Source organism: Lissotriton helveticus, chromosome 1_1 (genome assembly GCF_964261635.1).
Source record: "Lissotriton helveticus chromosome 1_1, aLisHel1.1, whole genome shotgun sequence".
Taxonomy (NCBI): Eukaryota; Metazoa; Chordata; class Amphibia; order Caudata; family Salamandridae; genus Lissotriton; species Lissotriton helveticus.
The window spans coordinates 1,605,030,314-1,605,057,511 of NC_136057.1; the positions used below are offsets into that span (position 1 = coordinate 1,605,030,314).

The 27,198-nt window shown below is 45.3% G+C and overlaps 1 protein-coding gene across 5 annotated transcripts in view; it reads right to left on the reverse strand.

Annotated features, from left to right (window-relative positions):
- The window catches only part of LOC144829111 (cyclic AMP-dependent transcription factor ATF-7-like), a 741,502-nt gene that overhangs the window by 86,340 nt on the left and 627,964 nt on the right, over positions 1-27,198 (reverse strand). For all 5 annotated transcript variants that reach the window (XM_078687923.1, XM_078687948.1, XM_078687956.1 and 2 more), the window contains one exon: positions 3,569-3,688. In XM_078687923.1, the coding sequence (XP_078544049.1) occupies positions 3,569-3,688 (120 nt within the window). The remainder of the gene's footprint in view (positions 1-3,568; positions 3,689-27,198) is intronic.

Sequence of the window (27,198 nt, forward strand, 5' to 3'; positions counted from 1 at the left end):
CCCTAAAAATGCCATTGAAGCCCCTATCTGTCTGGTAGAGTGGGCTTTAGGAGGAACAGATAGCGTACGTTTAGCTTTGTGGTAGCAAATCTGTATGTATTTGACAATCCATCTAGCTATTCCAGATTTTGACATGGGATTGCCGTTGCGTGGTGGTGAGAAAGACACAAAAAGTTGTTTTGTCTTCCGAAAGGGTTGTGTTCTTTCTATGTAGTATAGCAACGCTCTTTTGACATCTAAAGTGTGAAGAGCTCTTTCTGCTACTGACTGCGGTTGCGAGAGGAAAACGGGCAGTTCCATTGACATGATTGAGATGGAATGGAGAAATTACTTTAGGCAGGATTTTTGGATTGGTATGTAATACAACCTTATTTTGATGCATTTGCAAAAAGGGTTCTTGAATGGTTAGTGCTTGTAGTTTACTAACTGCGCAGGGAGGTAATAGCTACTAGGAACGCAACCTTCCAGGTTAAAAATTGTAATTCACATTTGTGCAGGGGTTCAAAGGGAGGCCCCATTAGCCGTGTGAGAACGACGTGCAGTAAGTAACCTATGATGTGTTGAATAGCCACATCTAAAGGATTAATGTCGTTGTTATGACAATAAATTACAAATAGTTTCCACTTGGCTGCATAACATGCCCTAGTGGTAGGACGTCTAGCTTCTTTAATGACATTCATGCAGTCTGGAGGAAGGTTCAGATATCCAAATTCTAGGACTTCAGGAGCCAGATCACAAGGTTGAGCTGGGCTGGGTCCGGGTGTCTGATCTCTCCACGGTTCTGTGTTAAGAGGTGTGGCGACCGGTGCAGTTTTTGGTGTGGTACCATAGACAGTTGAAGAAGTGTGGTGTACCACGGTTGTCTGGCCCACGTTGGAGCAACTAAGATGAGGGTCAGAGAATGGTGCTGTAGTTAGCGTACTACTAGTGGCATGAGTGGTAGAGGTGGAAAAGCGTACGCAAATCTGTTTGACCAATTCATCCATATCGCATTGCCCTTGGACAGTGGGTGTGGATATCTGGCGGCGAAGCTTGGGCATTTTGCGTTTTCGTGGGTGGCAAAGAGGTCTAGCTGAGGTTGTCCCTACTCCTGAAAGAATGGCTGAAGAACTTGCGTATGAAGTTCCCACTCGTCGGTCTGTTGTGTTTGACGACTTAACAGATCCGCTATAGTATTTTGTACTCCTGGGACATGTTGGGCTAGATGGAATATGTTCTGAGGTATGGCCCACCTCCATATTTCTTGTGCTAGTTGAGATAGTTGCAGGGAGTGTGTGCCTCCTTGCTTCTGTATGTAATACATTGCTGTCATGTTGTCTGTGCGGACTAACACAGCTTTGTTTGCTACTTGCTTCTGGAAAGCTTTTAGTGCTAGGAATACTGCTAGTAACCCCAGGTGATTGATGTGGAGTAACTTTTGTTGCGGTGTCCACCTGCCTTGCATGGTGTGTTGCAGTAAGTGGGCTCCTCAGCCGGAGAGCGACGCGTCCGCAGTCAAGATTATTTGGGGAACTGGCTCTAGGAGCAGTTGTGAAGAGGAAAAAACATGAAAGGGGTGTTCCCTAAATAACAAGGATCAAAGTTTAATTAATATCAACAGGACACCCCACACACATTAGTGTGGGGTATACTGTTGATATTAATTAAACTTTGATCCTTGTTATTTAGGGAACACCCCTTTCATGTTTTTTCCTCTTGTTCTCGCCCTGGCGGGTTGTTCCCCTTTTGTAGTTTTTTCTTAGATTCAGGGTCCCTCTTCCGTTTTACCATTCTAGGAGCAGTTGTCCCTTGGAAAGGTTCTTGGTGTTCCACTACTGCAGAGAGCGATGAATTCGATCGTCTACCAACACTAGGTCTGTTAAGTAACCTTGAGCCTGGTTCCATTGACGTGATAAGCTCTCTTGTAGCGGACGCATTTGAAGTCTTGCATTGGGCACTATGAAGATGCAAGAGGCCATCATCCCTATGAGTTGCATGAACGCTCGTGCTGGGAGGGAGTGTTGTAGCTGAAACTTTGCTAGGAGAGTTTGCATGCTGGCTATCATTGCTGTGGTGGGATAAGCTAGCGCTGTTGAGGTGTTTATTGTGGCACCTAGGTACTGCTGTACTTTGGACGGCTGTAGATGAGACTTGGTGTGGTTTATTGTGAACCCCAAGCCGTGGAGCAGGTGGATGGTGGTATGAGTGTGTTTTACGCATTGATTGTGTGAGCTGGCTTTTATGAGCCAGTCGTCGAGGTACGGGAAGACATGGATGTGCTGTGTTCGTAGATGCGCTGCCACCACTGCCAAGCACTTGGTGAAGACCCTTGGTGCTGTTGTGACTCCGAATGGGAGTACTTTGAACCGGTAGTGCTGCCCGTCTATTACAAACCTGAGATACTTCCTGTGAGCTTTGGGAATGGGAATGTGGAAGTATGCGTCCTTGAGGTCTAGAGTAGCCAGTTAATCGTTTTGTGACGAGAGGAAGGACTTGCTGGAGTGTGACCATGTGAAAATGGTCTGACTATATATATGTTTAGCGGTCTGAGGTCTAGAATAGTCCTTAGAGAGCCGTCCTTTTTTGGGATTAGAAAATAGAGCGTAAACCCCCTTGTTTTGCTGGTGCAGAGGAACTAGTTCTATTACACTTTTTTCTAGCAGAGATACCACTTCTTGCTTTAACAGTGACAGATGTTCTTGTGACATTGGATGCTGTTTGGGTGGTATGTTGGGGGGGGGGGGGGGTAGATGTTAATTCTAGACAGTAACCTGAGTGAATAATTTGTTGCACCCACCTGTCTGATGTGATGTTGATCCATGCAGGCAGGAACTGTTGGAGTCTTCCCCCCACAGGAGTGGAATGTTGGGGGGGAAGGGAAGGAAAGTCATTGGGTAGGGGTGGAGGCATAGCGGGAGGTGTTGTTTTTGCCTCTGCCTTTGTTGTTGGTACCCCTGTAACCCCCTCTTTGGTAGCCCTTGGTGAATGTGGATTGGCCAGGGGTCTTGTAGGAAGAGGAGGGACTTTCTGAGGAGTAGCCTCTTGTGTTGCCTCTGTACGATGAGCGACGAAAAGAACGTCTGGGAGCTTACTGCTGCAAGGCTCCCATCGATCTTGCAGTGTCGGTGTCTTTCTTCATTTTTTCCAAAGACACGTCAACATTTTAGAGATGTTTAATTCAGCAATTACTTATGCAAAATGACAGAATTATGTTCTAACAAAAAGGGTGTCTAACTTGGGTCCGTGAGGACTTTATGCATGTCAATTTTTCTCGAAATAAGACATGAATTACATACTCAGAGGACAAACACTGAACACTGTGGCACAACAAACGTCCTAACTTATCCTACACCAACTTTTACTAGTCAACGTGTACTAGCAGTATGGCAAATTAAGTACCCTTCTGCAGTTCCTATCAGCCAAAAATTAACATGTAAATACTATACAGAAAATGGCTGTTCAGATACAGGAATACCTCCCAAACTAATCTCTTTTAGTGCGTAACTTGCAGGTACATAGAGGGCTAGGAATGGTGGGAAATTAATGTTTCTCAAATGCTTCCATCCATCACTTTTCTTTTAGAACTCACCATTTTTGCATCTGAATGCAATGAAAAACCTGAAGGGGATATATGACCACCACCACTGCTCATGATTGGAGGACCAGGAATCCCGGGAATATTGGGCACCATGGACATGGGCCTGGCCAGCTGCAAATGACAGAGTTGAATGTTAAAGAAGTTCAAATGTATTTTCAATATTACTACAATTTCCCTTATGAGAGCCTAAACCCCATAACAATCCTCTCAAAATAAAGAGGTACAACGAAAAAACCTAGAAAGAGATAGTAAAGAGTCATTTTAGATGCAAGATTGTTTTTCAACAGCTGCTCAGGGTACATGCACCATCATACTGCCCGCCCAACATCAACATCCAAATTACATCTCCAAGTTAAAAGGGAAACATTGACGAACACAAATGTGTTATACCTTATTTACAGATATTGAGTGCTACGTCAGGATGTTCATCAATGCAGAATTATTTGCATGTTTTCTACTGATGAAGCCAATGTGAAGACTAAGTGAGTGAATAGGGTAGCTTTAATGTCCTCTCAACCACATTGCTGTGCTGCAAGCAAAGTGAAAAACTAAAAGTAGAGGCCATCTTGTCCAAATATTCTAATACTAAAGTTCTCATTTCAATGTCGGTGCAAATTTTGATACATGTGCAAACTCAAATGTGCCCAAAGCGGGACCACAGACCAAGTGTAAATGTGCATAGGGGAGTTTTTCCAGTATGATTTTTGACAAGTAAAACCACAGAAACAGTGTATAATCGAAGTTTCCAAACCTCATCATGGGGAATAAAATTAGCACGTTATGCCACATTCTCCGTTTTTAAAATGAGATGGAGTGCAAATTGTACGGCCCTTAAATATCGTAGCCAGGGCTATCTATACTTTCTATGTGTGGAATGTCTGGGCCTCAATGTAGGCCTAATAACACACAGAAAGAATCTAACAAAGGATTATGGTAGCTAATCTACAGCCTCTATGAATGATGTGGGGGAAGGGATAACAAAACAAAGTTGCTTAATGGTAATCTTGGGGAACAGGTCAAAGTATGGTAGATCACAACAGGACTTTAAGGAAAAGAGATAAGAAATTTGGAAATTATTTTATAAATGTGACTTCATGGCAACTTGAGGACACAGCCTCCTCAAGGAGCTGCCATGCTGAAATAAAAAATGCTTCCAGCTCCAAGCATCACAATCTTATCTAAAAGTAATGCCTTTTAACTATGATGTTTCTTTTACAGTTACTCTGTTACTCCCTATCTAAATGCTCACTTCTGTTCTCAACAGTTAGCTATCCAGTTTCCTAGTGGCAGAACTGGAAAGAGCTTCTCAAGGCTATTAAAACAAACACACTGTCACAAGGTTTCAGGCATGAGCTCTGCTCTTTTCTCTGGAAGTGATGCCCAACTCAGTAGTTGAACTTATTATTAAGGACCTAATCCAAGTAAATGCGCCGCAGCCAGGTAGGAGGTAGCCTATTTAGAAGAGAAAAGCACATAACATGGTTACCACAAAGGTAAGGAACATTTACATACCTGTAATCCTAAATTACCATGAGGGTCTTTAACTCTAAAGAAATGAATGATCGCTCATGTGGCACTGTAGCACTTTTAAAAAACAATTTATAGAGAAATGCATACAAAGCCAATAATTTACAATAAAATAATTATGTAGTCTAATCACAGGCTATAAGGACCAAAATAAATTTTCTTTTAAAAATGGCCAAATAAACAGGATCTGATCATGCTGTGTAGTGGTTGTCACTTCAGTTAGCTTTTACAATATGTTAGGTATCGACTCCTATGTAGTAATCTTTTTCATGTTACCACTGGTGAGAAGAAGTTGATTAAGACTTCAATACATTTTATGTGGAACATCATGAAATGGTTACTCACCATGAAATGGTTACTCACCTGTAGAAATAGTTTTGCATCTTTAAGTATTTTCTGTATTAGCATGCTGAGCATTATCCCATTATCTAGTGGGTGGGCGTGGAATGATTCTTAGTCTCCTCTTTTTTTGTGTGGGTTTCTTTTGATACCATTTGGTATCAGGTTTGTTCCCTTGTGATGTTGTATGTGCACGCCAGTAGACCCGGTCAGTGGTTGTCATCTTTAGATTCTTTTTTCTCTTTCTTGGCAACCTTATGTACTTAGGTTGTCAAGACTTTCACTTGATAAACATTCTCCATCCTATGGCTCCTTGTTTGCATGCTTGTGTTGTACCACATTTCATGGGGACGTGGGTATGTGAATCCAGAAAATTCTTCAAGCTGCAAGAATACTCCTACATCTTTGTTTTCCAATGTGAATCTTTTATGGATTCAAATGCTGTGCATTCATTTTGTATCAGCATCATTGTTAACTCTTGGAGGTTGACCACCACATTGTCCTTGATGTATACAGGGTCCTTTGAGGAATGCTTGTACTTTTTTCAAATGTCTGTATTACTGCTAGAATGATGACTCTCTGAAAGAGTCCCTTCCCTGATCCAGGATGCTTGGAAGTATGAGGAGGTACTGATTTCTGCTCTTTGATAGCAGGATTGTCTCAAGGAAGAAAGAGGCCTGTGTCCTCTCCTCCGCCAACTGTACTCTGTACTTATCTACTGCTCTTTTTACATCAGCAATATACATCGCAATGTCGCTGGGTGGCAATGGCCTCGAAGGGTATGTGTTGACTGGTTCTCCAGAGAATATGTTTTGAGGTCCTACCATTGCGTCACCCCTTTCAACATCCTAAAAAAATGCCCTAGTTTCCCAGGCCGTCCTCACAGAAGAACATTTTCTTTCCTCTTCTTGTGGTTTGGGGTTGCTGGTGGATCGAGATATTGTTTTGCTTCCTCTCCACTCTTCTCCCCGGGAGGCTTTAAAAGGATCCGAAATTCCCTTACTGATGTGTCGAAATCCTTTTAATTTTTAAGGTACGTAGTCTTCGGCTCGGCTCCAGGATGGTTTTTTTTTTAAGTTCCCCGGTGTGTTTTTGAGGTTCTCAAACTTTGAGCTACTTTGCTGGCTGGTTTATTCTACTTCGCAGACCTCTTCTACTGTGGCGTCGGAGCCTTCCGCCTGAGCCACTTCTGTGTCCTCAACATTGTCCTCCTTGCTTGACAGTCCGAGGACCGTCAGTGAATATCTCCTATTCTTTTGTGTCTGCAAGATGGGGTGGTCCTGTCTCTGCTTCCTACCTGTTCTCAAGGTTTTTGACTGAACTCTGTAGAAGCTTTGCAGCTTTTCATGTCGTGGACTCTTAACAGAAAGAGGTTATAGACTTCGTGTTGTTCTTCTGGGCAAACTTTCAGTGGCGCTCTTTACAGATCTAAAGGGTGTATTTTCCTTTTTTCCAGGGTGATTCGCTGTCCCCTTTCATGCATTCTCCGACCAGTTGGTCGATGCCTTATCCAGTTAACTTAAATCTCCAGTGGTTTTCAGAATTTTTGTTTTTAACCTTCTATCTGTTTTTACTATCATTCCCTTTGTTTTCATTTAACAAATCTTTGGCTTTTCTTGAAAGAAATCTCTTGGTGTCCGCTGTGCTTCAGCTGTTGCTTCCAAAACCAACTGCAGAAACAAGCATTTGCAATGCAATAGGTCTCGCATTAGGAAAGTTTGAGCTATTGGTATTGTAAATGACACATTTTTTATTTATGTGTTGGTTTTGAAAATAGCGAAATTAATAGCTTAGTCATTTACAATGCCAATAGTTATAACTTTCGCGAATGTGACACCTATAGCATTTGTAATACAATATGTGTTGTATTTACATGACTTAGATGTATTGTTAATACACATAACAATGGCTTTTAATTTTTTTTATAATTAATACTTAGAAAAAAGTTATTGTAATTTATAATGGCACTAGCGTATATTGTTGTAATTAACTTTTGTGAAGATTATGTTCAGTGTATTTTATTGAGACGAAAATCCAAGAGCAGAAGTGAAATATTAACATCTTTTTGTGGGCTTGAAAAAAGTACAGAGGGACAGGAGGACGGTGTTGCAGCTGCTGAGATGGGGCTTGGGAGCATAGAGTGTGGCGTAACAGGACAGTGGGGGGATGGTTGGGTTTGGGGGGGGATGTGAGCCTTAGGTTCGGAGCTGCCGTCTTTGGAGGGGGTGGGGTTGGGTTTGGGTCTAATCATGGTTTATCGTCCTGGGGCTCATGTGGAAGGGTGCAAGGGGGGGGGACACCGTGCTTAGGCAGCCTGGGGAGGAGGCAGCGAGGAGTTTTCATTGCTGAGTTAGGGGGAGCTCTGTATTTCTGCTGCTTTGGCCCCTGGAGGTTCGTGGTTAGGATGGAGGAGACTGATTGGAGGTTGGGACGGAGGCGCACCTGGGTGTGCAATGGGGCGTGCTTTGAAGTGAAAAACGTGAACAGGGATTGTGTAGCTCTCCTCATACCGCACCAAATAATTTAACATTTGTAACGTTTTATTATTAAAATACCTTTTCCCTCGATAATACCAAAGAGACACAGCAGGAAGTCATGGACTCATGCGTGGCGTGCACAATCCCGGGCGGAAGTCAGGCAGGCCGGGGGCGGGACGTCAAGACACACCGGAAGCCCAGGCGGGAGCCTACCCAGCACTGGGACGTGTGGGCAGGAGGAGAAGGGCGGCTGGCGCTAGCGGGGCTCCCGTGAGGTGAGAGAGCCCCGCACCGAAGGAAGAGACCGCCGCCGCCTGCAACGAGCCCTCGCATGGAGAGCTGGAGACGAGTACCGGTGAGTGGGGGCCTTTGCTGAGCTGCGAGGGCGGGGGGCATGTGTGTGTGCGCGTGCGGCGGCGGGGGGCTCTGTATGTGTGTGAGCGTGCGTGTGTGTATGTGTCTTGGAGTCTGTGTGTATGTTTAAAAGAGGCCGATGGCTGTGGGGGGAGGGTGTGTGTGTGAGCGAGCGAGTGTCTGTCTGTGTGTGTATGCGCATGCATGTTGCTGAGAATGTGGACGGAGCCGACGTGCGCGTTCAAGCAGGCAAATCCAGCAGCAGAAGCGCGTGACACCCTCCTGTCCCTAATTCCCCCGAGACGGGCGGCTATACGTCTCTAGCTGGACGCATCCTTCGGATGCTACTCAAGCGAGACCTAAAAAGAATCTTTAGATGGCAACTACACACCAGGGGTTCTGGGGTGCACATTTGACAACACAAGGGTCTTGCCACCAAATGGTACAAGACGACGCGCACCATAAAAAAGAAAGAAAAAAGAGGTTAAGAAGTATTCTGGTACCAACCACTAAATGGCAGAATAATGCACAGAATGTGAAAACAGAAAAGATTTACCCTGAAAAACTAGGACTATAGTTCTCTGTGGGATCCTTACCAATTTCTAGGCACAATCAGTAAATCAAGTAGCTTGAGGGGCTCTCCATTAGAGGCAGTCTTTCTTTGTCACTTAAGACTCATTTACTATTCTCCCACAAAAATCTGTTGAGCATATCCGCTTTGACCCTGTCCATCATATTGAGATGGACTGCTGTCAGATAAGGATTCCTAGTCAGAGATTCCTCCAAATAGTCTAAACGTCTGAGGCCAGGAGTTCTTGAACCTATCCCTTCATAATAGTTTAGTAACTCATTGTGGTTGTATTGTCAACCTGTGTAGGTAAGTAGGATCTGCTTTCATTGTTACCCAAACTTTTTAATGATGTCAGTATGTTTTTGACTGGTCTGACTGGGATCCTGCTAATAAGGACTCCAGCCACTGTGCTTCCTCCCTAAATTTGTCATGTCAAATACTTTGGTACCTTCACAGTTGGCTATTGGGGTACCCATGTAAGTCCTGGTATATGGAACTAAGGTACACAGGGCACAGGTACACCAGAAGTCCCCCATGGGCTGCAGAATATATTAGACCACCCATGAGAGACCACTCAAACTGTGACTATAGGCCTCCCATTGCAGCCTGTGTAAGCTGGTGCTAGCACCACTTACGCCAGATGTAGGTTACCTTATATCTGTGGTCACTACACTTAAAACCTATAAGTCACCCCTAAGGCAGGTCTTTCAATCCTGTAGGCAGGGTGCTAGGTTATAAGTGTGAGGGTGCCCTGTATGAGCAGGACACACCCTGCAACCCCCCCGAGTCGATTCTCCAGGCTTTGTAAGTGCGGTCAGCCATTTTGAGACATATAGTGGCAATGCGTCATTACGCGATGGCCAACTATATATTGGCTGTTACGAACCTGGGCATGTTTGGTATTAATCAATCAAACAAAGCTTTATTCGATTTTGTTTGGCAGAAAAATTATAAACGCATACACCATAAAACACATGAATTTTGTGATCAAAATCTGTGTGAAATAACATTGCTTAAAATATATTTAATGGTACAGAGTTACTTAAAAGCTTTACTATAATTTCATTCAAGTTACTTCAAATATTTCATGTATGTTTATTCTACATTTAATTGCAGCTCTTAAAAAGGATGCGATCGACCTCATAAAACATTAATTATCTAAACATTCCAGTAATAAAAATGCTGGACGGCATTGTCTTAGACCCAATAACCTTAAAATAGGTAATATACATCGGCTTCTTTGTATTTCATAGAATTTACAAAATAAAAATACATGTATTGTCGATTGCTGGGACAAATCATCACATGGGCAAATGCTCAACGTTTTAGACCAATCGTTTACTGTAGGGAAACTAATTAATCGATGAAATATCCCAGATCTAAAAAGGGTCAGTACAAATCTATCATAACCACTTAATATCATTTTTAGGTATGGCTGAATATCATTAGTGGTCAATATCATTTGGTTAGACTGTACCGATGGTCTTAATGCCTCCATAGAGAATCTTTTTGTCTCCAAATGCAGCATGCAATATCTTTTAAAATCCCTTCTAGTAACACAATGGGTCATCATAATATTCAGGGTGCACAAGGTTGTTTATAAAATCTTTTATATATTTTAGCCATGGGATATCAAGAACCCTCTGTAGCTTACGGCTGTCTTTTATGTTTTCAGGATTAAAAGTAGTTTTTGGAGAAGTCCAAATCCTGTGCCACAAGAGGACAGGTTGGACTTTTATTAGGTCAAGTCAGAGATGTACAGTATCCCTAGTTCTGAAAGGCATATATAAGTAGAAGTACTGACTGGCACAGCCAATAAGAATTTAAAAAATGTGTTCTCAACCATCTGTATGGGTTTAGGATCACAGTAACCCCACACGCCTGCACCATATATGGCCGTAGTAACACATTTTGCTCGATATATATACAACAGCTCATCGGGACGTCTTCTACCCAGTTTCCTTGTAAAATTAGCTAGGGCAGCAGTTGTTTTCATAAATAGCAATTTCCCAACTTTGACAGCCTGGGACCATGTCTCCTTTTGGTCAAATACAATACCTAAATAGGGAAATGTCTTGGTAGATTCCACCTTTTTATTATCAACAAATATGTCTCTGCATTTTGCACTACCTTTCTCCCACTTCATAATAAACGTTTTTCAAGTATTCACTCTAGGACCCACATTTTCAATTTACACATTGTAACTTGGCAGTGCCCTTTGGAGCCCCAATTGCGTTTGGGCAATCAGCACTACATCGTCCGCAAATGGAAGGGCAGGTAGGGGGCGGTTATTTATTTAAGGCCAGTCCTGGCACTGGTTTACCAAGGCTTGGACCAACCCATTGGTGTAGAGTGTAAATAAGAACAGTGCCAGGATGCAGCCCTGGCTGACCCCCCTCTCCACGTTGATCGGTGCAGTGCATTCTCCCTTAGCTACTTAACGAACCCTTGCTTTCGCATCAGTGTAAAGCTGTCTCAAACTGTACTAATGGAACTTTCACCCCCCATGTCAACTAATAAATTGCATAGTTTTCCAGTCAAAATCTGCAGTGAGATCTACGAATAAAAAAACACACACACAAGATGATGGACGGAATGTTGCACAATGGCAAAACATTCACCCCCAGTCACAGATCTGGGTTTAATCCATCGTTATTTTGCTCACCAAGCCACCCCAGTTCAGACATGGCCATATGCAAATCAGTCTTGACCCTGTGCCTCATGGGAACAGTCCAGTCCGAACTGCCAAGCCATGTCTTCCCTGGACCGGAATCAAGCATCCTAGGACCGGTTTCTGGCTATCAGCCGTCTTCAGCCACGATAGCTTGACTCCAGTGGCGTAGTAAGCAAGGGACACGTCTGGGCATACCCTTCCCACATACGGTGAACAGCAAAACACACAAGATGATGGACGGAATGTTGTGACTGGGGGTGAATGTGGTGGCCACAGCAATTCTCATGGTAGGACCCAGAGCGCGAATGTCTATCCATCTGAAGTCGCTGCACAGGCTGCGGGTACGGAAGAGGATTAAATTTAAAGCTCTGGTCCTCGCTTTCAGGGCCCTTCATGATACTGGTGCCTCCTATATTAGGACTAGGATTCAGCTCTATGTGCCGCGAAGAGCCCCGAGGTCTTCATTGCAGCTTTTGATGACTATTGATGAGTTTTCCCGCTCCCATCTGGGTGGCCGCTCCTTTCAAGTGCTGGCCTCCCGTTTATGGAACTGTTCTGCCATGATCTCTCAGGCAGGTGCAGGACCTGTTTACCTTCAGTAAGCAGCTAAAAACTTGGCATTTGCAGCAATAGTTCTTGTCTTCTGCTCCTTTCGGTTATAGTTCTGATGTCTGTCTCGTGGTCTTCGAGAGCCGGGACACACGGTGGAGTAGCCAGCGCGCTCAACAAGTACCGATTTACATTACATTACATTACCCTCCTCTGGCTGCCACACAGGGCTATAGGGAACGCCAGGGATGAACAACAGGACAAAAGTACCTTCTGGCTCTGGTATTGACGTTGGTCCGGCGCCGTCTTCAAGTCGGGGGTGAGGCTGAGGTCGATGCCGATTGGGGGCACAACCAGCTTTCAGAGCGTAGTCACTGGAATCGGCACCGGGGAAGGTACCGTGAGGTCGACTGGCATCGATCCGGATCCAGGCATGGATCCATGGGGGCCCTCCGGCACTGAGGAGAGCCGCCGGCATCGAAGGCCCAGGGTCCCCAGCCAAGTCCATGGGGCCCGAAGGCACAGCTGCGGAGTTGGGCTGCCCAAAAATGCTATGAAGCACTTCGTAAAATGCACAAAGCTGGGCAGGGGACGCTCCGGCTCCGGGAAAGGGAGGGAAGCACGGAGCCATCCCAGCGGGCCCCGAAGGCGACTCAGGAGTCCGGGTCCCACGTCGCATCAGCCGACGGGTGGGAAGAAGGTGAAGAGAGACGACGCTTCTTCACTTTCTTGTGCTTCAACTTACCGGAGGAGTGCGAAGACTTCGAGGACGAGTAGTGGTGACTCTGCGACCAGTCCCGCAACCTTCCTCTCGATTGGGACCTCAAACAATGCAGAGTGGACTGCCGGGCCTCCAAAAGCTTTCAGGACCGCTCCCGCAAAGACTTTGGGTTCATGGCCCAGCAGTCTGAGCACGACTTCGGATCGTGGTCGCGAGGCACCAAAGGCAATCGTGGTGAGGATCGTGACCGACATCAGCTTATGACAGGAGTCACAGGGCTTAAATCCGGTCCGGCGATGGGACAGGTCTTGTGCACCAGGAGTCGATGACTCGAGAAATATGTCGACATAAGTCGAAAAATGTTTAGTCAAAAAAGACTAAGGGGCAGGCTCTCTCCGGATTTGCGCTGGCTGGCGTGGAAAAAGAAAGATCTGACGTCAGCGCACAGGGGCGGCATCTAAGTAGACACCGCAACATGATCCCGGCGACCACGATGCCGACGACAGATGAGGAGTCGACTGACACAACCTACCGACGCGCAGGGGTACTGCTACCAAAATATGTCTACGGATCCAGTCTGACACCTGGGGGTAATTTTAAGGTAAGGAATCTATTACTACAGACTCTTTCATATCCTTCTTGCAACGGTCTCATCTTGAGAGCTAAGGGAACCAAGCTATGAGCTGAAGAGATCATGCCTAGGAGCGATTTGAACAGTCTCACAGAAACACACTGTCTTTTTGCAATGCTTTGAGCTAAAGGAGCCAATCTTGTTTGTGTTTCTTGGAAGAGAAAGGCTTTGTTCTGTATGGTGTCGAGATGGTCTCCCAAGAATGTACTGGTCTCACTGGGTGTAGTGGAGGACTTCAGTCAATTGACAGAGTAGCTTGCACTGGTAGCTTGACCTGGCATTGGGGTTTTCCATAGCCAGCAGGCTAGGTAAGAGAATACCTGATGACCTTGTTTTCTGAGGGGAGCTGCTACTGGTGCCACGTATTTGGTAAATATCTGAGGTGCAGACTTGAGACCGAAGGGTAGGATCTTGAATTGGTAATGGGTACCAGCTACTGTGAAGCCAAGATATTTGTGGTAAGTAAGTAAGCAAAGACGAGGGAGAGGGGCTCTCTTTGGTGGAGTAGGTGGTGGTCCCTGTGTAAACTCCAGGGTATGGCCATAGGTGACGAGGTCCAAAACCCATGTCTGAGGTGATTGCTTGGCAATGAGGGAGGAAGTGGGAAATCTTCACAACAACGGGATAGAAGCATGTACATAAAAAGTCATATGCACACGTTTAGGCGAGTTGATTTGATACAACGTATGTCAACAATAATCTTAAGTTAAAGCAAAGATATAAAGACAGGGTCGACAAGAAATGGAAAGTTTTTTTGGTTATATATTGTGGGCCTCCTTCAAGAGGAAATTCCAAGGAGAAACCAGCAGACACGTGTTTCGTCAAACAGGTAGTCACCCGTTGACTCTTCAGGGCTGAAAAATGTCTAAATAAAAACGGAATCGTGGGACCAGTGATAATTCCAACCCGGTCCGAGCGGGTAAAGATGCAGGAAAGGCCAGTAGTGGCGTTAATTGAAACGAGGAAGCTCCCCAATAACAGGAGCCTTGGGCGACGGGCGGATACTGCCGTCTGTAAGGAAGCTGTGAGTGCAGCAGGAGGAGTGTAATGTCGTTCTTTCTGGATGCAGAAGGAGCATGTCACAGCTGGTACATGGAGAAGGTCACTATTTGCAACCGGTGTCACGGCTCCGAGAGGAAGGTCGTCTGCAAGGCCCTTGTTTGGAGAAACTAGCTGTAGAAGATTGTCTATATGATTGTTGCTGGTATCCTGTTCTGTACTGGGCTGATATGATTGGTAGGGCTGTAAGCGCTGGTATCAGCCCTTATATGGGGTGAAACCACAGCCACGCTCTCCCCTGAAAGGCACCTTATGGTACTGAAGGATACCGATAGCCATGTCAGTGTCTGTTTTGATAACAAAGAGAGCCTCGTCGATGTGCTTGCCAAACAGTGTGTCACCGTCATAGGCAATGTCTAAAATGTTTGTTTGGACCTCAGAGCGAAATGAGGTTGCCTTCAGCCACCCATGGCATCGTAACACAGCTGCGCAAGCGAAATCAGCTCCCCTCCACTAAGATTTTCTTTGCCGAGAATGGCGAGGGAATTGGCTCCTCGCACCGTAAATGCGGACATGGTGGAAAATCTTTTCCCTATGGTATCAAGGCAGCACCTCTCCTTGTCTGGTGGAGTGGAAATAGGAGTGGACGGGTTCTTTGACCTCATCTGCGCCGCATGAGAGATTATAGAGTCCGGCTTGGGGTGCCCTGTCGAACATGACAGGGAGTCCTGAGGTGCTCTGTACTTCTTATCTATGCGTGGCAGGACAGCTGGGACAGTGGCAGGATTTTTTATTATCTTAACCTCCTGCCAAATAAAGTCCACTATCGGTATTAAACGTACCAATTTTCTGGCCTGTTCCTTGAAATCGTAAAGGAAGCAGTCAGACTGCGTTACCAACACTGGAATGTTAAATAGGACTGCGGCTCTCTTCATGAGGTTATGGAAACTCCCAATATCTTCTGGAGGTGAATTGGTGTGATGAGGGTGAGAAGGCGCTGGGATTACGTAGTAGTCCCATTTGTTCAGAGGTGAATGACTATCCAGAATATCTCCTCCTTCCCTTTCCTCCTCCGAGGATGAACGATCATCTCTTGGCGGTGCCCCTACCTGGGACCGAGGCGTAATCCTTGGTGTAACTGGCAAAGGATGGCATGGTAGAGGAGTAGCCGGTGGTGGTGGTATGTTATCAGGTTGCTTTTCAGGGGGCTGTGGAAAACGCCTACTATAGTCAGAAAGCATGGCCTGAAGATCCTGCACTAACGACGTGGGAAGATGTGCTGTGTTCTTCTGTTTGGGTGGGAGGTTGTAGTAGTGACCTTGTGGCTCAAAGTATGTTAGAGGCGGAGGATAATACTGCTGGAAGTATTCTCTCTTCATATTGCTCATCTTCCTCTTGATATTTCACGTTCAACTCAGAAGGGATGTGAGCTGTGCCAAACAGACTCATCATCAGAGTCCTCAACATCCAGTAAATGGCAGGGAGGTAAAGGTGAAACCTATCTCGGCGAGGTGATCTCAGGGCTGACAGATGAGCTAGGGATCTTGGAAATCTTCAGTCATCGATTGAGGCATCAACGGTATCATCGTCGATGGAGGTGTTGATGGTGTCATAGACGGGACTGCTGTCGACTGAGCAACTGTCGACCGGGTCAGTGTGGACGGGGCTGCCGTCAAAGGGAATGTTGTTGGAACCATCGTCGACGATCGATATGTTGACGTCGGCGAGACCCTAGTGGACGGCTGGATCTTCGCCAACGAGATAGGGACACCGATGGCTACCGTTGTCATTGCAATGGATGGTCTCAACGAGGAGATAGTAGTGCTGCTGGTAGTCTACGATGCCGCAGCGACTGTGAGGTCATTATCGAAAGAGATTCTGAACTAATTTGTGCCCCACAGAATCAGAGGATGAGGCATAAAGGCGGTCTTTATCCCTGGCAGTAGATGAGGAGGGGCCAGGTAAGGAAAATGCTACTTACCAGTATGCATCTGTTCTTGGCATGTAGAGCTGCAGATTTCTACACTTTGCATTAGATTGTCACCTGGTGTTGGGCTTGGATGATTGCATGTTGTTGTCGTCTTGGAAGAAGTCTTTGTAGTCACGAGATAGGTGACTCCTCCCTTGGACGATAGTGCGCATGAGCATCGGCTCCATCCTTAGATTGTTTTTCGCCATGATGGGAAATGATGGAGTTAGTAGAAAGAAAGAAAGGATGTCCATGCGTATATATCTAATTAAGATAAAACTGGAACAGATACAGGTCCCGGGGAGGCGGCAGGGCGTGTAGAAATCTGCAGCTCTACATGCCAAGAACAGAGGCATACTGGTAAGTAGCATTTTCCGTTTGAGGCAAATGAGCTGCAGATACTACACTTTGCATTGATTGTGCAGCAGTGTCTCCCCGAGCGGTGGTCACCTGTATCCGTTGCAGTAGTTTGAAAGTGAGGTTTGAGGACAGCCTGGCCTAATGCAGCTTGCTGCTTGGCTTGCACATCAACACAATAGTGTTTAGTGAAGGTGTGTGTTGTAGACCATGTTGCTGCCTTGCAGATGTCTTCTAAGGGAATGTTCCCTAAGAAAGCCATGGAGGCTCCTAGTTTGCGTGTGGAGTGCGCTCTAGGAGGAACTGTTAATGTGCGTTTTGCCTTGTGAAAGCATATTTGTATACATTTAACAATACACCTTGCAATTCCTGCTTTAGAAATGGGGTTGCCTTTATGTGGTGGAGGAAAAGCTACAAATAGTTGCTTTGTTTTGCGAAAGGATTTCGTCCTATCGATGTAACAGAGAAGAGCTCTTTTGACATCCAGTGTGTATAGAGCTCTCTCTGCTACAGAGTCTGGGTTTTGAAAAAACACTGGTAACTCTACAGATTGGTTTAGATGAAAAGGAGTAATTACTTTAGGATGGAATTGAGGATTAGTCCTTAGAACCACTTTGTTACAGTGTAATTGTAAGAACGGTTCTTGTATAGTGAAAGCTTGAATCTGACTAACTCTTCTAAGAGAGGTAATAGCAATGAGGAAAGCTGTTTTCCATGTGAGAAATTGCAGTTCACATTTGTGTAAAGGTTCAAAAGGGGGTCCTATGAGCCTGGTAAGAACAATGTTTAGGTTCCACACTGGAGAGGGTGGTAAACTAGGAAGAATAATTATTTTTAGTCCTTCCATAAAAGCTTTTATTGCTGGTACTCTAAACAACGACATATGTTGTCTGTTTTGTAGATATGCCGCAATGGCTGCAAGATGTAAGCATATAGATGAGTATGCTAGATTACATCTCTGTAAATGGAGAAGGTAACGGATGATATTTTGGATGGAAGCATCTAAAGGATCAATTTGATTATTAGTGCAGTAAATGGCAAATCTTTTCCATTTCGCAGCATACCAAGCTCTAGTAGTAGGTCTTCTGGCTTCTTTAATGATATTCATACAGTCTGGTGGCAGGTTAAGGTAACCAAACTCTAAGACTTCAGGAGCCAGATTGCCAGATTCAGTTGACTTGGATCTGGATGCCTGATGTCTCCATGGTTCTGCGTTAGCATGGATGGTGTCGGAGACAGTTTTTTGGTGTGGAACTAGAGATAGTTCTAGCAGTGCGGCAAACCACGTTTGGTGTGCCCATGTGGGAGCTACAAGGATCAGTTTGAGAGACTGTTGTCTGAGCTTGCGTACCACTAGTGCTATTAGTGGGATTGGCAGAAAAATGTACGCGAATCTGCCTGACCAGTTCATCCATATCGCATTGCCATTGGACAACGGGTGTGGAAACCTGGCGGCGAAGTTTAGGCATTTTGCGTTTTCATGTGTGGCATACAGGTCTATGGCCCCACTTGTGAAAGAATGGTTGAAGAACTTGCAGATGTAGTTCCCATTCGTGAATCTGTTGTGTCTGTCGACTTAACAGATCGGCTATCTGATTGTGAACTCCTGGAAGGTGTTCTGCAAGCAGATATATGTTTTGTGGAATGGCTCATCTACAAATGTTTTGTGCGAGGTGGGACAGCTGCAGGGAATGTGTGCCTCCTTGTTTTTGTATGTAGTACATGGCTGTCATGTTGTCCGTCCGGATTAAGACAGCTTTGCTCTGTATGTGCATTTGGAAGGACTTCAGCTAGGAAAATTGCCAGCAAATCTAGGTGATTGATGTGAAGCACCTTTTGTTGAGCGGTCCATCTTCCCTGAGTTGTGTGGTGGAGCAGATGTGCTCCCCATCCTATCAGGGATGCGTCTGTTGTCAGTACTATCTGTGGAACTGGCTCTAGGAACTGCCGCCCTTTGGACATGTTTTTGGTGTTCTACCACTGCAGAGAGCGATGTGATCAGCTGGCAACCAGCACCAGGTCTGTTAGTTGTCCTTGTGCCTGATTACACTGATATGCTAGACATTCCTGCAATGGGCGCATTTGCAGTCTTGGATATGGTACAAAAAAAATGCAAGATGCCATCATGCCTATTAGTTGCATGAACACTCTGGCTGGGAGAGAGTGTTGCTTTTGAAAACTTGTAACTAAGGCTTGAATGCTCTGTATCCTGGTTGGACTGGGATAAGCTAGAGCTGTATTGGGGTTTATGGTAGCCCCTAGGTAATGATGTACATGAGCGGGCTGGAGATGTGACTTGGTGTAGTTGATTGTAAACCCCAAGTCGTGCAGTGTTTGAAATTTTTAGATGTGTGTTGGGCATACTGATTGAATGACTTGGCTTTTATGAGCCAATCGTCTAAGTCAGCGTTTCCCAAACTGTGTTCCGCGGACCCCGAGGGGTCCGTGACATATTCCCAGGGGGTCCGTAGGCAACATTTTTAAAAGCACAGAAACGTTTCTTGTATAATTAGCAGCCTTCCAGCAACAATAAAAGTGTCAAGAAAATGCCAGTGATTAATGTACCTGCTGGAGCTGAGGAGAGTTTTGTTCAGTGGCAGCTTTGATTGAACTAATGTAGCACAGAGGGTTAATGTGCCTACTGCAAAGAACATGTATAATGCATCTTAAAAAGCAGTATTTTATGTGCATAGGTTTGTGGTTACTGCTTTTGTCACAGAAATTCTTTTATTACTGTGCACTTCATAAGTGACAATCATAATCTAGCAGAGGGACCTATAAACTGTCTTCAAAGAGCTGCTTGCAAACTGCATGGTACCAGTTATTAACTTATATTTTTCCCTGTTATTTATTATCCTGATGCTGCTAAAAAGATTTATTTGGGTGGAAATGCATTTTTAATGTTGAAGTCAGTGCTAGCCACTGTGTTATGTTCTGAATCCTGAGTTTGTGCTTTTCCAGACCAAGCACTCTTTAAACATTTTATATACACACTGATTTACATGTATGATTCAATGTCTCTATATGTGTGTGATGTAAAGTGCTCTGACATCCTACAATGGTATGAGAGATGCTATAAAACAAATGAAATACATGTGACAGAGAGGGGCTATTACTTCAATATAAAATACTAAGTGCCAGATGTATGATCTGTTTTTATATGCGCGAACGGGTTCACGTACCCGTTTATGCATGCAAAATCCTATTGAGCCATGTACATAGCCTATTTCACGAGTCGCAATTTGTTTGCGACTTCCTAATAGGTTTTGCAACTTGCTATTTGGAAGGGGCATTCCCTTCCAAATAGGCAGTCTCAAAACCATGTACAAATGTTGTGCGGTCGCAAAACAGTCGTAATTACCACCTACTTCAAGTAGATGGTAATGCATTCGCAAATGGGAAGGGGTCCCCAGGGGACCCCTTCCCCTTTGCAAATGCATGCAAAATTATTTTTTAAGGGCAGGCAGTGGTCCCAGGGACCTCTGCCTGCCCTTAGAAAATGAAACGAAAACGTTTCATTTTCTTTTTTCTTTTAAATGCATGGTAAACAGGCTGCATTTTTTTTAAACTGCTTTATAAGCAGTCCCAGACATGGTGGCCTGCAGAGCCCAGCAGGCCACCATCACTGGGAGGGCTGGCATTCCCAATGGGCTCGCAAATTGCGAGAGGCTCATTAATATTAATAAACCTCGCAATTTGCGACCCCATTAGGAATCCCAAACAGTGTTAAACACACTGTTGTACATTTCATTTAGCGACTCGCAATTTGCCACTCGCAATGTGTCGCCAATTGCGAGGCGCTAAATGAAATGGTCGTACATCTGGCCCCAAAATTCTTAGTACTTTGAGTATTTGTTTTGTGTGCACGTGTTTATTTTTTTCGAATTACTGTTTTAATTTTGAAATTTAACTCATACAAATTGCTTGGGGGTCCCCGGCTTTCAGTGGTGCCTCAATGGGGGTCCTCAGGAGTCAAAAGTTTGGGAACCAATGGTCTCAGTGTGAGACGACGTGAATATGTTGTCTTCTGAGATGTGCTGCTGCTACTACTGCTAGGCACTTTGTAAACACTCGTGGTGCAATTGTGACCCCGAATGAAAGGACTTTGAATTGATAGTGTTGTCCTTCTAGTACAAATCTGAGATACTTCCTGTGAGAAGGATGTATGGGCATGTGGAAGTAGGCGTCCTTGAGGTCTAGTGTGGTTAGGAAATCGCCTTGTTGAAACAATGGGAGCACTTGTTGTAAAGTTATCATGTGAAAATGATCTGATTGTATATACAGATTGAGAGGCCTTAAGTCTAGAATTGGTCTTAGTGTTCCGTCCTTTTTAGGTATTAGGAAATAGAGTGAGTAAACCCCTGTCCTTTGATGTTTTAACGGAACTAGCTCTATTGCATCTTTTTGCAGCAATGAGAGAACTTCTTGTTGGAGCAGCGTTAGATGTTCTGTGGACATTGGACGCTGTCTGGGTGGTATATGTGGAGGGGTAGCAGGAAGCTCTAGGCAGTAACCATACTGGATAATTTGTCTTACCCACTTGTCTGTTGTGATGGAATTCCAGACAGGTAGGAACTGTGTTAATCTCCCCCCTACAGGAGTGGTATGCTGTTGGGGGAGCTGAAGGAAGTCACTGTTTAGTGGTGGAAGAGGATTGATTGTTGTTATTACCTCGACCTCTTCCCTTATTGTTATTCCCTCTGCAACCTCCTCTAAAATATCCTCTATTGGAGGATGTTTGTGTATTGTTTTTAAAGGAAGTTGAATTGTCTGCTCCAGTTTGTTTGGAGCCTCCTCTATAAAAGGAGCGACGAAAGGAGCCTCTTGGTTGAGTGGACTGCAAAGCTTCCATAGATTTCGCAGTATCAGTGTCTTTTTTCATTTTTTCAAGTGCTACGTCTACCTCTGGACCAAACAATTGTTGTTGGTTGAATGGTTGATTTAAGATGGTTGTTTGCACCTCTTGCTTAAACCCTGAAATGCGTAGTCACGCATGACTTCTAAGGAGGACGCTAGTGTTTATTGCTCTAGATGCAGTGTCTGCTACATCAAGAGTTCACTTGATTGAGGCATTTGAAATATGCTAACACTCTGGTTTAAGGCCATTTGCCTGTGCTTTATATTGGTCAGGTAGATGTTGTAAAAGGGTTTCTAACTGGTCATATTGAGCCCTGTCATATCTTGCGAGGAGGGCTTGTGTGTTAGCTATACGCCATGTATTGCTAGCTTGTGCAGCTATCTTTTTGCCTGAAGCATCTATTACTTTTGATTCCTTATCAGGAGGGGGTGCCTGACCTGATGTCTGTGAGTTTGCTCTTTTTCTAGCGTTTGAAACGCCTAGGGAATCTAAGGGTAGCTGACCTTTAATGAAAGCAGGACCCCCAGGAGCGGACCTGTACTTTCTATTCTTGGGTTTATGATCCTAGCTCGTACAGGATCTTTAAACACTTCTGGAGCATGTTTAATGATCCCTTTAATCATGGGTAATATTTTAACAGATTTCTGTGAGTGTTCAAAAGTGTCTAACAAAAATTCTTCCTCTGCCTCATCTGAGTGCATTGTTACATTATGATAGATGGCAGCCCTATTAAGTAGATGTCCAAACCCAATATTATCTTCAGGAGGAGATGGTTTGGATGGATATGTATGTGGGTCAGGGATATCTGGTACATCTTGTGGGTTTGGATATTCCCAGTCTGGTACATCAGTGGGTTATGGAAAGGGCTCATCTGGGTCTCCCCCATACCCTACGTTATACTCATCTTCATTCTTAGGAGGTGTCTGTGGAGGTGAAGATTGAGGTGGAGAATTTTGTGGTGAATGAGCATGTGAACTTTGAGGTGAAATATTAAAAGGTATAGAAGGTGAAAGAGGAAGTACAGGAGAAGAAGGGTGCATAGGTGATGTGGCAGAATCCTTCTTCTTGTCAGGCACTGGAGTTAAAGGTGCTGTATCCATCTTCCTCTTTCTAAGTGGCATAGTGGACGGTTTCTGGATCTATGTATATTCTTTTTTGCAAAGGATCAAGTGGAAAAAGCTCTTCTTCTTGAGAAATTGCTTTCGGTGCCAATTTTTTCGGCTCCGGGCCTGGTTTCTGCTTGTCTTTAGCCTTAGGAGTTGTTATATAGTCCTTTGGTGTAGTTTTTGGCACCGAAGGTAGTTTTCGGCGTGGAGGCCTGGTTTGAGGGCTTGGAGGCATCAGAAGCATGCTTTGTAGGTTTCGGCGCTGAAGATTTTGGGGTGGAAGCTGTTTTGGTCGGCTTGGAAGCGCCGGAAACAGGCTTCATTAGTTTCGGTGCCGTCTTGTCTTTAGGAGTCGATGGTTTCTGAGTGTTTTTCGGAACCAGGACTTCTTTCGGTTTTGGTGCCGAGGGAGCTGGTAATATCGGCACATGTGCTTTGCTCGGTATGGAGCTACCGGAAGGCTTTAATATTTTCTTCAGAGCCGGGCTCGATAACGGGGCTTTCGAAGCAATGTCTCGGTCTCGACTGGGCCCCGAAGGCGGAGTTTTGACCTTAGCCTTTGGTTTAGGGGTTGGGGCTGGGGCAGGGGCAGTGGTACTCACGCGTTGACCTGATGGTATGGAGTCATTGGAGTCGTCTGCTTCAGATACGATTTGGAGATCATCAGAATCTTCCTCTGGGACACATGGACCTTCGTCGAAGATATCCACTGGTTCCGGAGCTGATCTCTGCATGTCGCGTCGACGGTCCCCCCGATCTCGAATGGTCTTCTTGGATCGAAAGGACACACAAGCTGTGCAGCTCGACTCGTCGTTTTCAGGTTATACACATAGGTTACACACCTCGTGATGGTCGTTGTGTGGAAATTTTGCTCCACACACGGGGCATTTTTTGAATGTTGTCCTTTCCATGAGTTATAGGCCTCACCACGTGGGTAGGCCCAATGGCCCGCGTCGACGATTGGAATCGAACTGCTGAAGTCGAGTCTATGTATATTGATGTTGAAGTTTGTTTTTAGAAAGTTTTGCACTTCGAAGTCTTTGAAAAGTAGATTTTCGAACCAGAGCGGAAAAGTTGCATCCGAAACCAGTGGCAGGAAAAAACAATCTAAGGATGGAGCCGATGCCCATGCGCACTGTCGTCCAAGGGAGGAGTCACCTATCTTGTGACTACAAAGACTTCTTCCAAGACAACAACAACATGCTATCATCCGAGCCCAACACCAGGTAGCGATCTAATGCAAAGTGTAGTATCCGCAGCTCATATGCCTCGAACAGATGTTTCTGAGGAGAAATTACGAACCTTCTCCATGGCGCTGTGAGGCTGGTGGGAAGTCTTGATGCTTTTTTCTGGACACCGCTGAAGCGCATACCAAAGATCTAGCCCTTTTATCAATTTCCTCCTCAAAGACGTCTTCTGAGTCTTGGTCGTCTGAAGCCACAATAGTAGCCGACCTTCCCTGTCCCTCAGGATTTTTTAAGCGAAAGTGCAGGAAATGTTGCGCTCCTTTACCTCATGCTGTGGATAGAGGCAGTAAATACAGCTCTTATGTTGAGCATCTGCATGGACTCTCTTCATTCCACAGGTCTTACTAGGACGAAAGATGCCTTTCCTGTTTGATATATTAGTAATATGCAGAATAACAAGCTTTGAAATGATTAAAAAAAACTGAGCAGAACTCAGGATGACTCCCATCACACACGAAGTGCGCTGAAAATCTGAGGGACTCAGCCTCTCTTGGGAGTGTTCTAGAGGGTGCTAGCAGCTGAATGGTTATAGTCCAAGTTTAGTCCTTTTTTTAAAAGGACACAGGCTATGACATTCATGGCATAGGGCTATTCTAGCCTATGGTAGTTTATATTACTGCTTGTATATGGTACCGTAGGACTCCCACTTCAATGACCGGGAATGATTCAAGTATGTGAATCTATTAAAGATTCCCCAATACTGGATAACACCACCATCCAGGGTCGAGAACAGACAAGACTTGGGACAGTGTGAGCACCTTGAATTTGTACCTCCATAGGAACGAATTGAAAGGGAGGAGATCCAAGATGGAACAAAGGCTGCCACCTTTTTTCGGCACCCAAAAGTAGGAGGAATAACCACAGCCCACGTCTTCTTTGGCCAAGCCAAAAGAACCTGCGCTTACTGCTGCAACCAGGAAAGGTGGTCCTTAATTTCTCCGTTCAGGGGATGGTGGAAGATTGGGGAGGGTCTCAAGGAATGGTAGGGAGTAACCCTGCATCACTATATGGAGGAACCCACTTGTCCGAAGTAGATGCTTCCCCCACCCCATAGCGCCTTGAGACCCTCACGGGTGAGTTGCGCGCTCTACAAATGTCTTGATTGATTGTTGTTATCACAGTTCCCTGGCAGAAATTTTCAGAACCTGCCTCGGAAAAGGTGGCTATGTGCAGACAAAAGCAAACTAAAGAGGTTTGGTGGTTGTGGAAGCTGGGGGAGCGGGAGACTGGGCTACACATTGCTCTTGTTGTCCATATGGTTTGTGGGTGCTGTGGCAATGGGCACAAAACGTATGGGGGAGTGCTGCACCAGCTGGAGTTGCCAGCGGAAAACCCCTTCCAGGGCAAAACGAATGTAGTGGCTGCTGTAAGGGAGTAGAAAGGCACAGGGAGCGCTGTGGCCCTACTGTTGTTGAAGCGCTCGTGGGCTGAATCTGTTTATCCCTAAAAAGACAGGAATTGTCAAATGGCATGTCCATAAAGTTCACCTGAACGTCCCTGGAAAACCCAGTGGAATGAGGCCAAGCATGCCTGTAAAGGGCCACACTGATGCCTATGGCTCTCCCAAGTGAGTTGGTTATGCAGCGGATTGTGAGCTTAGCTGCATCACGGCCAACCTGTATAGTCTGTTAAAGGGTAGCACAGACTTTCTATGGAACCATGATTAGAAACAGGGCCACCAAATCCCATAAAGCATGACAGTTGCAGCCCAGGAGACAGCTGGTGTTCCACAGAGCAAAGAGCCAAACTTGTGGATGAAAAGATAATTTTCCAAAGGTCTCTATTTGATTTAACTCCCTGCCAGGGGGAGTAGTACGAAATGCTTTTGGGTAGATTTTGGCAGTTGAGACTTATTCCACTAGGCTCTCTGGAGAAGGGTGGTTGAGTTGATTATGCAACAGATTGTGAGATTAACCGCAACACAGCCATCTTGCATAGTCTGTGAAGAGGTAGCACAGGGGAAAGGTCATCCACAACCTCATACCGATCTTTGTCCAAGCCTGTGCCCAGCAAGCTGTGAAGCACCTGAGCGCTGTAGAAGGGCAAAGGCACAGTATCAGAGTCAGAAGGTGGGTTAAACAGCTGCAGCGTAGTCAAACAACACATGTCCTGGTCAAGGTTAGGGCGCCACTGTCTCAGAGTTGGACAGCACTATGGGTTGGCTGTCCCTTATCCAGAGTCAATGCGACAGTAGACCACGTTCTGGCGTGGAATGTGGCACCGGAGAGAGGGGGCGGTACGAAAAGTCAGTCCAGAGCCCTGAGTAGAAGCAAAGGGTTTAGCTGGCGCCAATGGTGGACCCATCAGTGGAAACCTGTTGGAAGTTCTTGGGGCTTTTTGAGGCCCGTAAGTGTGCCACAAGGAGCCAATAAAGTGTCAAAAAGCTACAGTATCACTTCACAGATGTCTGAGATTTCCTTCGGTGTCACTGACAGCCCTAGAAACTCCAGCTGTCACAGATCAAGGGTTAGAATTGACACCCAAAGTAGAGTGACTTCAGAAGCATGACCTGGAGGTACAATGATGACTTCACGCCTTCTTGGGAGACAGAGTGGCAGGAGAGGACGAGTACAGCTTGGATTTCTTCTTGAATTTGCCTGATGATTTAGATCATGAAGACGATCTGCTGTTCGAGGGACCTCAAAAGCGGGACAGGCATCAACCCTTGGACCTCGTCCAATTTTGGGGTGGGGTCTTCGCAATGAAGAGCTTCGCCTTCAGGTCTCAAATAGGCTTGATGTGCATCAAGGGAAAATTACTGCAAGTCTTTGTCTAACGCTAGGCAACACAGGCAAACCACATGTGGGTCAGTAAAGGACGTTTGTGTGACATTCACCAAAGGAACCCTCTAGGTTTGAGAGGTGTCGTATTCCCTTGCGTACTGCAGAATATGGACTCAGAATACTTTAGAAATTGTCTCAAAGAGACAAGGAGTAGCTTTGGATCCACGTCTGCTGGTGCGGAAAGAAAACAACCTGTGCTTTGCCTATATGGGTGGCACATACATCGACCCGCGCATGTCACATCGGGCATGGAACCATCAGCGCCACCTGCCGAGACGCAGGGGTACATCTGAAGATTTTCCAGATCCAGTCCGACACCTGGGAAAGTATTCAAAAGGTAAGGAATCTGCAGTTAGAATTCTCTATCAGAATAAAGATGTAACAAACATAACCTTCCAAACAGAGAAAAGAAAAAACAATGGCTATGCGCATTTGCTACATTTATCCCATTTTAAAAGT